Raw genomic sequence first — 11,633 nt, 5'->3', positions numbered from 1 at the left:
GGCAACGTGATGTTGGACATAATCAAGTTGTCATCAGGATTATATTTTAAACAAATATTGCTCTATAGTATGCAAATATTTGTCATTACCATAAAAACATGTGTTTATTAAAATTTTGCACGTGATCCCTCAAAACCTTTTTGAGAATCAGATCCCTCAAAAGTCAAAACCTGAATTCACCAAACCCATTCATTGTAAAATCATTAAGCCTTTTGACCCTCTGAATGTTGGAATTATGAATGTATATCCAAACCTTAATCTTTTACTTCTGTCCCCAAAAAAAAAAAAAAAAAACTAATATTTACCAATTTTGACTTAATTTGACCATGCTTCACTAAAGTTGTTACCTTCTCGTCATAATAATCAAGTTACGTATATTAAAGAGCATAAATCCCTTTAGTTTGTCTATTTCAAAGTAGGACTTGGGCTTGATTTGAATCAAATGACATATCACCAAAATATGAAAACTACCCTAATTATAACTTATTTTATTGAAGGATATATGCTACCTTGAAAATCGTGCCTTATTTGCATATAAATTTAAATTATTTGCATTAGAAATGTCGCTGAAATTTATGGTAAATGTGCCAAAAAAAAAAAAAATTCCAAAACTAGGTCATAAAAACTATGTTTGAAAGTGTAATTTTCAGGAAATGTGCACTAATATTTTTATGTTAATTTAGTCACGAGCCAAATCCAAACTAAGATTCAACATTGGACCAACATGCCAATACCATGCGTATGCCTAATATTAACACGAACCACTTAACATGAATGAAAATTTTCTCTCTTTTTTTTTTTTTTTTAAAATCTTTTTAAACCTTAAATCTTTAAATTTTACAACAATTTTATCTAATATCATGGAAGGGTCTCAAATCCATAAAGTAATTATTAAATCCAATGCGAACATTGACTTGATCTATAAGTCAAGTCACTAGGTCTTCAATTCAACTAGTGAATCACCGATTGAACCATAGGGACAAATAAATTTATTTTTTTAAATAAGTATATTTAAAAATAATTTTGAGACTCAACATAAATATTTAAATTAAAAACAGGTGTATGCCTAAATTAAATTAGTCTTCATAATTCAAAATCATAGTTTCATAATAATATAATAGTCTTTTGATAGGATGAAAGCCTTAAAGGTAGGTAGACAAACAAAGAGAGCATTTTTTTTTTTTTTTTGGACTTCTTTAGATTATTTCTTCTTTAAATTACCATATTATAACATATTAAATAAAAAATAAATCAATAAAGTGGACCTATAGATGTAATTTTAAAATTTTCGCAAACCCAAATAGTGAAGAGTTTTGTCACACAAAGTAAACAAAGAGAATCACAAAGAAAAACTCATTGAAGAAGAAGAACAGAGAAGAAGATAAAAGAACAAAGTGAGAGAATGAGATTGAGAGAAAAATATCTTCTTGATTGAAAAGAAAAATGTGAATACAAAACTTAATTACATTTGAGATACACCATCGCATATATATAGTTACAATCATAGCTACACCAAAATAGATACAATCCAAACGATGCGCCTAAATTCACAGAAGCCTTGGCTCAACCATAACTGCTCTTCGCGCCACAATAACTGTCATTTGAGTAGCTCAAGATGACACCGTTTGATCACATGATGGAGAAGCATCAGTTATACAATCAAAACGATGCGCATCACTAATGCCTTTAATGAAACGGTGCGCAACAGCTTTAATGAAACGGTGCGCTTTAACAACCATTACAATTTCAAACGAGGGCGTGCTGTTGAATTCGTGTTGAACTTGAACCTCCATTTCTTTGTGCTTGAGCTTCATCTTCAACATCCCCCCTTAAACGACAGGGGGAGGAATCCACCAGGAGTTTGGAACGAAATGAAAGAAAATAAGGAGCAGATAAAGGCTTGGTGAAGATATCTACCATGTTATCTGTACTAGAAACAAATCCAATTTTGAGATCTTTGCAAAGAACTTTCTCCCTAACATAATGATAATCAACTTCCAAATGCTTAGTTCGGGAATGGAAGACTGGATTTGCAGAAAAAGCAATGGCTGACACATTATCACACCATAGGACAGGAACATATGGAAGAAAAATTCGAAGCTCCTTGAACAAAATTCGTAACTAGGAAAGTTCAGCAGCAGTTGTAGCTAAGGCCCTATACTTAGCCTCTGTGGAGGAGTGTGAGACAGTAGGTTGTTTCTTGGTAGACCAAGAAATTGGATTTGGACCAAGAAAAACCAATAATCTTGTGGTAAAGCGTCTATCTGTAAGGTCCCTTACCCAATCTGCATCATAGAAAGTAGTGAGGGACAAGGGGCCAGGGGAGAAGCAAATGCCATGATTCAAAGTGCCCCTGAGATATCTAAGGACACGTTTAGCAGCCTCCAAGTGAACTGAGGTGGGCTTGCTCATGAATTGACAAAGTTGATGAACATTGAAGGCCAAATATGGTCTGGTAAATGTAAGGTACTAAAGAGCACCTACCATACTTCTATACACAGTGGGATCGATTAAGAGAATATCAGAATGAGGCACCAAACGAGAAGATGAGCAACAAGGAGTCTTCACAGGCTTCGAATTGTCCATATTGAACCTATGTAAGACATCAGAAGCATACTTAGACTGAGTGAGAGATATGCCATGCTTAGTATGAGAAATCTGGATCCCTAAGAAGTAGCTTAAGGGACCCAAGTCCTTGAGTTCAAACACCTAACTGAGGGCAGTGATAAGATGAGTAACCTGAGAGGTACTATTGCTTGTAACAATAATGTAATCCACACATAATAATAGGTAGATAATGGTGCTTGAGGACTGAAAGATGAAAAGATATTTGTTAGCTAGAGATGTAGTGAACCCCAAATGAAGAAGGTGAAAAGTGAACCTCTCAAACCAGGCTCTAGGAGCCTGTTTGAGACCATACAAGGATTTGTGAATCTTGCACACATATGAAGGATAAAGTGGATCCACATAACCAGGTGGTTGCTGCATATTAACATCCTCCTTAAGATATCCATGTAAAAATGCATTTGAGACATCAAGTTGCCTCAAACTCCAATTGCAGCTAACAATAATAGCAATGACAAACCTCACAGTAGCAGGCTTGACGACAGGACTAAAGGTTTCCTGAAAATCAATTCCTACCTATTGATGAAAACCTTTGGCTACCAATTTGGCATTGTACCTGAAGATGGAACCATCACTGTTCAACTTCAACTTGTAGACCCATTTACACCCAACCAGATTACCATTAGGAGGTGCAGGAACCAAAAACCATGTCTGCTGCCTTTGCAATGCTTGAAACTCAGCATCCATGGCCTCACACCACTTAGGATATTGAGAAGCAACCTTATAAGTGGGAGGTTTAGTAAGGGTATAGTCCAACACAGCCTTGTAACACAATTTAGGATGAGCTTTAGAAATACTAGACTTGGATCTGGTTTGCATAGGATGGTGATTTGTAGAGATTGTGGTAGGTAAGGGTTGAATAGAAGGTATATCGGGTAAAGAATCTGATGGAGGAATGGACAGAGATGGAGTTGAGGTAGCAATGTATATGAGGTAGAGGTCGGCTGAGAAGGTAGTAAAGGTAAGGTAGCAGATGGAGATGAGGAAGTATTAGAGGTAAGGGATGATAGCAAGGTAGTAAGATCAGATGTAGTGGCAATGGACACAGTGGAGGAATAAGGAGTATTGACAGCATATGGACCTAGAATTGAGGGTCGATTTGTAGAATGAAGATACAACATATTGGAAAACTAAGAAAGATCAGTAGATAAATGAGATGAAGAAGCAAGAGGAGAGGAATTGGTGAGAAAGGAAAAAATGAAATTTAGATTCATTGAAAATAACGTGCCTAGAAGTATATAAGTGTTTGGTGTTCAAGTCTAAGCATAAGTAGCCTTTTGTGCCTATAGGGTAGCCAAGAAATATGCATTATATGGATCTTGGAGCAAGTTTATAAGGAGTATAAGGTCTGAGATGTGGATAACAGGCACAACCAACACTTTGAGTTGAGAAAGATCAGGAGAAACAGAATATAGTTTATTCCAGGGAGAATGGAAGGCAAGAACAGATGTAGGAAGAAGATTAATCAAGTGCACAGCAGTGAGAACTGCATAAGACCAATAGGATGAAGGCATTGAAGCTTGAGACAAGAGAGTGATGGTGGTTTCAATAAGATGTCTGTGCTTTCTTTCAACTAAACCATTTTGCTGAGGAGTGTATGGACAAGAAATTTGGTGAACAATACCTTGTTGTGAGAGGCAAGTTTTGAAAGCATTTGAGGTGTAGTCACCACCACCATCAATGTAAGAGGAAGGAACACAATTTCTCCGAGAATACCTAAGAATTTTCTTTGTAAACCTTGGCTACAATCATGAATCATGACATAACAAGGTTTTTTTTTTTATTTTTTTTTTTATTTTTTTTTATTTTTATTTTTTTAGAATAAACGACAAACATGATATGATAAGATTTAAAAGAGAGAATCTTGAAGTCATTGTTTTGTGAGGAGTAGTTCTAGCACCACATAAATTGTCACAACTATCTTACGTGTTAGACTGTGATTGACTTTCTATCATTTTTACATGAACCTATCACTTTTTCTCCACTATTCATAATCTGCCACGTGGACAGTTATGGCAGAAGTTGTGCCATTTTATGTGGTCTTAGAATTTTTATTTTGTGAGTGATAGACCCAAGACTAACCCACGTAGTAGGATTAGAGAAAGTAGCTTATGATGCTTGGTTACACCAAAAAAAAAAAATTTTTAGAATAAACGACAAACATGATATGATAAGATTTAAAAGAGAGAATCTTGAAGTCATTGTTTTGTGAGGAGTAGTTCTAGCACCACATAAATTGTCACAACTATCTTACGTGTTAGACTGTGATTGACTTTCTATCATTTTTACATGAACCTATCACTTTTTCTCCACTATTCATAATCTGCCACGTGGACAGTTATGGCAGAAGTTGTGCCATTTTATGTGGTCTTAGAATTTTTATTTTGTGAGTGATAGACCCAAGACTAACCCACGTAGTAGGATTAGAGAAAGTAGCTTATGATGCTTGGTTACACCAAAAAAAAAAAAAGAACTTGTATATACACTAAAAATAAATTACAATTTTATATTTATATAGGTTGTTGAACACCCTAAAAAAAAAAAAACTTTGAACACCTTAAAATATTTTTTTTGAGTCCACTAAAAATAAAATTTAACCCCTCCGAATCTTGGGTTGAACCAAAAACTTTCCCAAACAACAACAACAATAAATCAGCCCAAAAAATCAACAAAAAATAAAAAATAAAATAATATCCCTCCCCAAATTCACAACAATTTGAAGCAAATATCATGTTTTTGATAACCCATATTTTATAGGGGTCAATTTCTCAAAATACCCTTACTAAAACTCTTAGTTCCCATTGTTGCAACAAAAAGTCTATGTAAACCACCAAATCCAGATTGCTCCTAAACCGATAGACCTCCGCACTTGTTTGCTTGTCGTTCTTCGACGTCTCCGCTTGATCTTCAGCTACCACTTGCCTACTGATCTAGAATCTCAGTAATCAGTAGTCAATTCTCTCTCTCTCTCTCTCATGGACTGAAACTAAAGTTAAAAGTGCTTGGTAAATAATACTTAGAACACTCACATTAGTGGGTGTATAATAGAAAAATGTGTAAAATTTACACAATTTTGCTTAAAAATGACCCACATTAGTCAGTGTATAATTATGTAAATTTACAAGTTTGTTATAATAATTGTGTAAATTTGCACTGATACTATCAATTTTGCATTTAGTTTTATTTATTTATTATTTCTTTACATATTTCGAGGATGACATAAGAGAATGGATGTTGGTTTTTTTGTGTGAAAAAGGAGAAACAATTAAAAAATTAAGAAAAATTGATATTTTAATAAAATTTAATATAAAATAAATAATATGATGTGGAGTGTTTTAAAAAATGAATATGTAAAATAGAAAAAGGTAAGTTTTTATGCTAAAGTAGATAAGATTTTTTGCACAAGCATTGTAATGTGAATACTCTTACACACTCTATACATCACAAGTGGTTAATCATCAAATATATAAACACTTAGGCTGGGTTTGGATAGCGTTCCATGGCGCGTCTGAGTTTTTTTGCATGGGTCCTGTGCACGGGATCTGCAAGTACGAATTTCAACAAAATCAACTTTAAAATTGGGTCTCACGGCACTATTTAAAAATTATTTTGCTACAGTATTTTAAGTTTTCAACAATAAGTAGTATCTAAACAGACCCTTACTACATTTATGAGTGATGAATTTGCCATATGTTGAGTGGGTAATTGGTGTGTGCGTGGGGCCATGGGCCAATCATCAGTGGGTAGTAATTTACTATGTTTTAAATTGTTTAGTTTGTGGGATAGTGGGTGAGTTCATCTTTTACTATATGAACTAGTTATTGGCCCATGCTTCGCATGATTTTTTTCTTCAAGTTATTATAATTTATAAATTGTATAAGTAGACTTGTTATTAAAAAAACACTATTTATTTTAGAGAAGGTGTTATTATTATAATAAAATACAGAAGTTATTTTATTTTATTTTATATTGACCTCTTTTAATTTGTGCTTGAATTTGATTAGAATGTTTATGACATTATATTTGCTATATAACAAAAAATGAAAAGAGCAATTGTAAGCATATTTATGGAGAACAACAACAACAATAGAACTCCATCAACATTAAGATAATGATGTGGGAAGTTTTGTATCTCTCCTTTTATCTCTATTAGAAAGGAAGTTTTCAAATAGAACTCCATTATCATCAAAAGAAGGGAAACTTGTGGATTCATCTCTCTCTCTCTCTCTCTCTCAAAATTTGTTGAATTTCTCCGTGACTTTCTATTTATGAAGAACATCAACAACAACATTAAAATAAAATATTTTCTATCTAAGGAAATAGAAAATAACTTCAAAAAAAGGAAAAGAAATTTGATATAGTGGGGAAAGGAAAAGATTAAATAACTTGAAAAAGAATGAGAAGTTAACAAAGTCATACCTTTGTCAAGATTCTTTTGTTGCAATTGGAATTAATAGTGTTATATGTTAATATATAGTGCAATTATTGTTTATTAATAAAATTTAAGGTTTTTATTTTTTGGTTTTTGGAGGAGATTTTTAGGAATGAGTTACACTGGATGAGAAATTATGAGTTACAAAGGATATAATATAACAACTCATTGATTTTATTTTATTCTTGTTTGTTTGTTGAGAAAATAAAATCCATTAAATTGCAGTTCTTTTTATGTTTCAATGTATAACACAAAAGGTCATTAAAAAAAATTGTGTAACATAAAAGGAAGTGTATCCATGTTTTTTTTTTTTTTTTTGAGAGAGTTTCAACCTATAGCGTCCGCTTCTGATGATAGCTTTTTATCATCAGACCAAGACACCAATCAGTTTTTGGTATAGGCGGGAATTGAACTCTAGATCTCTTATATAACCATCAAAGACTTTACCAGTTGAGTTAACTGGAATCTCTCGAAGTGTATCCATGTTTAATTCGCATATTGGCAGTTTTTTTTTCACATGTAAGACTAAAAGATATAAATCACTTTATTGTATTAATTTTACATTCATCTATTCCCCTAAAACTTAACATGATAATGAATAAGTGTGTAATACTCACTTAATGAGAATGGTAATTATTTAATTTTCTTCCCTAAAGCTCAAATGAGAATGATAATAAATAGGTGTGCTGACACATGTCATTATTATGTTCTTTGACAGAAGGACACGTGTCATCACAACATGCATCCTAGGAATTCAAACTTTTATACGAACTATATAATAGATAGTTTGTATGAGTTGAGTGCAATGACTAAACAAATGGAAAAAAAAAGGAGAAGCAAAATAAAAATTAAAAAAAAAAGAAAAAAGAAAAAAGAAAAAAAGGAGGATTGGACAACCGTATATAGAAAAGCAAAAATAGTGTTTTAAAGCTATGGATAACTTCTATATTTATAGTGACTGATGACTTCCATATTTGGTAAATCAAATTTATAATTTTCAAATGAATAGTAAATAGCAATATATATAGAGAAATGTTATATCCATAGCATTTTCACAACAAATTATAAATGGTAAGTTGTTACAGTTTGCAACAAATTATAAGTGGTAAGTTGTTACAGTTTGTGGACGTAGTACTTCTCATATATATATATATACACCAAAATAGTTTACACTGGAATGCCCGTCTTCTTCTATAGATTTGTTTTGTGTCATTTGGTGAGGGTGACGAGTGATGAGAGATCCAGCACCGAGAGAGAGAGAGAGAGAGAGAGAGAGAGGGGTTGCGTTTAGTTTATATTTTTTGAGTTGGGCTTTGGATCATCTCAAAGTAAGTTCAGTCCATTGGGCCCAATAAAAAAACGTGTTTGACTGAAATCAGTTTGAGGGTGATTGGGAACACAACGCAATTAATTAATAAAATAATAAATAATAAATGAGAAATGAGAATATGGATCTTGCTTTCTTCTTCTTCTTCTTCTTCTTCTTGTTCTAGGCCTTTATATTTATTTACTATTATATATATATATATATATTCACATCGACTCACACTTACACACACCCCCAAAACCAAAACCAAAACCAAAAAGAATTGAAAGGAAACAAAAAGAATCACATTTGATTTCAGTTTTCAGGTACTCTCCTCTCACATTATTATTGTTATGTTCTTGATCTTTTATTTAATTACAGTATTATTAATGTTAGATAGAAGAAATATATATGATATGATATGATATGATATCATAGCTATTTGTTTATTTGTTTGTGCGTCTGGGATTGATAGATGAGGGAGGTCAGAAGAATAAAAAGAAGAAGAGGAAGAAGAAGAAGAAGATGATAATAAAATCAAAGAAGACGAAATGGGTTACCCTTTCCCTCCTCACTTTATCTGTCGTTTCTCTGTTGGCCCACCTTTCTGTCACAAAGTTTTCCACTGTCAATTTGGTCCAGTACAGTGCTATGCCCGCCTTGCGTGCCGATTTTGCTAATGTCTTAGGAACATCAGCACAGGTGTTTGTGTTTGTGTTTTCTTTTTCATTGCTTCCTTCCTACTCTGTCTCTCTTACTCATATAATATACGAAATTTTACAGATTATTAGAAATAAAAAGAAGATATGGGGGCTTGTCCAGTCCTTGCAGCCTTTGCAACCTTATGCAAACCCCAGAAGCAGCAGCTATCCTGGTAATTTATTCTGCTCAAAACCCCCCCATTTCATCATATATTTGCTTTATTCTATAAAGAAACAATTGAGTTCATCCATTTTTTTTTTTTTTTTGGTTATCGACTATCGGACATAACTTTCTTTTGTTTCATGACGATGGATAATCTACCAATATCTAATTTAATTATACCATTGAAAATTTAGTGAATATAATTAAGTTGGATACTTCAAAGGCCATGATTTATTTATTTACTTGTATCTAGAATCTAAGCTTCAACTTTACATCTCTAAATTGATTAATTATGTTTTCTTTTCTTTGCAGTTCCAAATGAGCAGAGTAATGGTTTCATTTATGCAAAAATTTTTGGTGGGTTTGCCCAGATTAGATCCTCGGTATGATTCATTAATGTATAAAATTTCTTCTAAAAATTTTCTATGAGGAGTTCGTAACATTTCTCTTATTTTCTAGATATGCGATCTGGTCACCATATCTAGGCTTCTAAATGCTACCCTAGTCATTCCAGAGATTCAAGAAAGTACCCGCTCAAAAGGCATTAGGTATCCTGCATACTTACTTGATCAGTTGTTTCAAAATTAATTTTCTATGCAATTCATTGTGTAGGTGCTTGATCTTACACTCTGTTTTCATTCAGTTATAAATTCAAGAGTTTTTCATATCTCTATGATGAGGAAGAGTTTATAGCATCACTCAAAAATGATTTAATCATTGTGAAGAGCCTGCCTGACAATCTAAAGGCAGGAAGGAAAAGGAATGAATTTCCTAATTTTAGGCCCAAAAGTTCAGCTTCTCCAAACTATTATATTGAAGAAATTCTACCAAAGTTAAAGAAAGCCAACGTTATTGGATTGGTGCTTAAGGATGGTGGATGCCTGCAGGTATTTTAGATGTTGTTCAATAATCAATATTATCTTGAGTCAGTTTGCAATACATGTCTTCTTATTTGGGAAAGCACAGGGTTTCTATTAACAAATATAAGATCTCTAGAAAACTTTTATCTAGTTAAGGTTAAGTTGGTTCATTCCATCAGTGAATTTTTATGGAAAGTCGTTGGTACTTGTATTGCTGTTTTTGCTTCTTCTCACTTTGACTAGCTATTAGCTTACTTTTGTTTCATATTTTGATTAGTCATTTCTTCTTCATTGTGCTTTTCAAGTATGTGAGACATTAGGGCCAATTGTTTTCAGGACACCATCATAAGAAAAAACTAGTTAAGATACTATAAGACATCTGCCTGTTCTATCACTGAACTCATTTTGAAACAGGTCCAAGGTCCAACTGTTCTATTCTTGAGGGTCATTTTTCTTCTTCTCTTTTTTTTATTTTTTATTTTTTATTTTTTATTTATTAATATGTGGTCTGATAGCTGTAGTTGAGTAAATTTGAAATCTAGCATATTCAGATGCCGTGTTAATTCTGGGATTTCAATTATGTCGAGATTGCTTTTAGTAATGGGGCAAACAATTTGTAAAGTGATTTCATGTTTTTATCTTATGGGTAGATACTAGAGACTCTAAAATGAAGGATTTGAATATCTAGCTAGCCTCACCTGTGATTTTGGTCATATCTTGAGCTTTCCCTGAGGTTTAAACATCATCTATTGACCTGAAAATTGATTTTATCTTTACCTTCCTTTCTCCCAAACTTTCTTAAGTGAACTTGATCTGCTAAGATATGTGACAAGCTACATGTTGATATGCATGAATGGCTTATGAAAAATATTGATATTCATGAATGGGTGGAGGATAGGTTGTGAAAAATGCTGATATTCTTGATGTTAGTGTAACTCTTCATTGATATCTAAATAGGGTAAATTTTGTTGGCTTGGGATAAGGTGTGTTTGCTTGTTAAATTGGGTGGTTTGGGGATAAGAAGTATGGCGTCGTACAATCAAGCTTTACTAGGGAAATGGTTGTGGTGTTATGGGCAAGAAGTTACCCATCTTTGGCGGAGAGTTATCTCCACAAAATATGGTGAGGGTCAAGGAGGGTGGTGTATGAAAGTGTGTAGGAGATAGGCTTACTTTATTGAAGAGTACTTTGTCGAGTCTCCCAACTTATTATCTATCGCTGTTTACAATTCCGCAACACATAGCAGATAGACTAGGGAGGATTCAGAGGAATTTCTTGTGGGGGAGTTCTAATGATGTTTTCAGATATCCGCTTGTTGCTTGGGATAAGGTTGTTTGGCCAGTGGAGATAGGGGGTTTGGGGATTCGGAAGATTGGGCTTTTTAACCAAGCTCTACTTGGGAAGTAGCTTTGGCGATTTGGGAAGGAAGCTACTCATTTATGGCGTCAGGTAATAGCCACCAAATAGGGAGAGGATAGTGGAGGTTGGTGCACTAGGTTGTGAGAGGGACTCATGGTTATGGGTTATGGAAGAATATCAGGAAAGG

General features: G+C 33.4%; 1 protein-coding gene across 2 annotated transcripts in view; it reads left to right on the top strand.

Moving 5' to 3' along the window:
- The first annotated feature begins 8,507 nt into the window (after window positions 1-8,507).
- The window catches only part of LOC112003901 (protein EMBRYO SAC DEVELOPMENT ARREST 30), a 20,727-nt gene continuing 17,601 nt past the window's right edge, over window positions 8,508-11,633 (top strand). The window contains exons 1-6 of one of the 2 annotated variants that reach the window (XM_024036126.2): window positions 8,508-8,689; window positions 8,839-9,065; window positions 9,147-9,237; window positions 9,540-9,610; window positions 9,687-9,775; window positions 9,871-10,114. In XM_024036126.2, coding sequence (XP_023891894.1) covers window positions 8,889-9,065; window positions 9,147-9,237; window positions 9,540-9,610; window positions 9,687-9,775; window positions 9,871-10,114 — 672 coding nt within the window. In that variant the 5' untranslated portion in view covers window positions 8,508-8,689; window positions 8,839-8,888. Of the gene's footprint in view, window positions 8,690-8,838; window positions 9,066-9,146; window positions 9,238-9,539; window positions 9,611-9,686; window positions 9,776-9,870; window positions 10,115-11,633 lie in introns of those variants that run through there. The other variant, XM_065766564.1, reaches the window with a different exon arrangement.

This window comes from Quercus suber, unplaced genomic scaffold (assembly GCF_002906115.3).
Source record: "Quercus suber isolate HL8 unplaced genomic scaffold, Cork oak 2.0 scaffold_720, whole genome shotgun sequence".
Lineage (NCBI taxonomy): Eukaryota > Viridiplantae > Streptophyta > Magnoliopsida > Fagales > Fagaceae > Quercus > Quercus suber.
The sequence above is the reverse complement of the archived record's forward strand: the minus strand, read 5'-3'. Positions and strand labels throughout refer to the sequence as shown.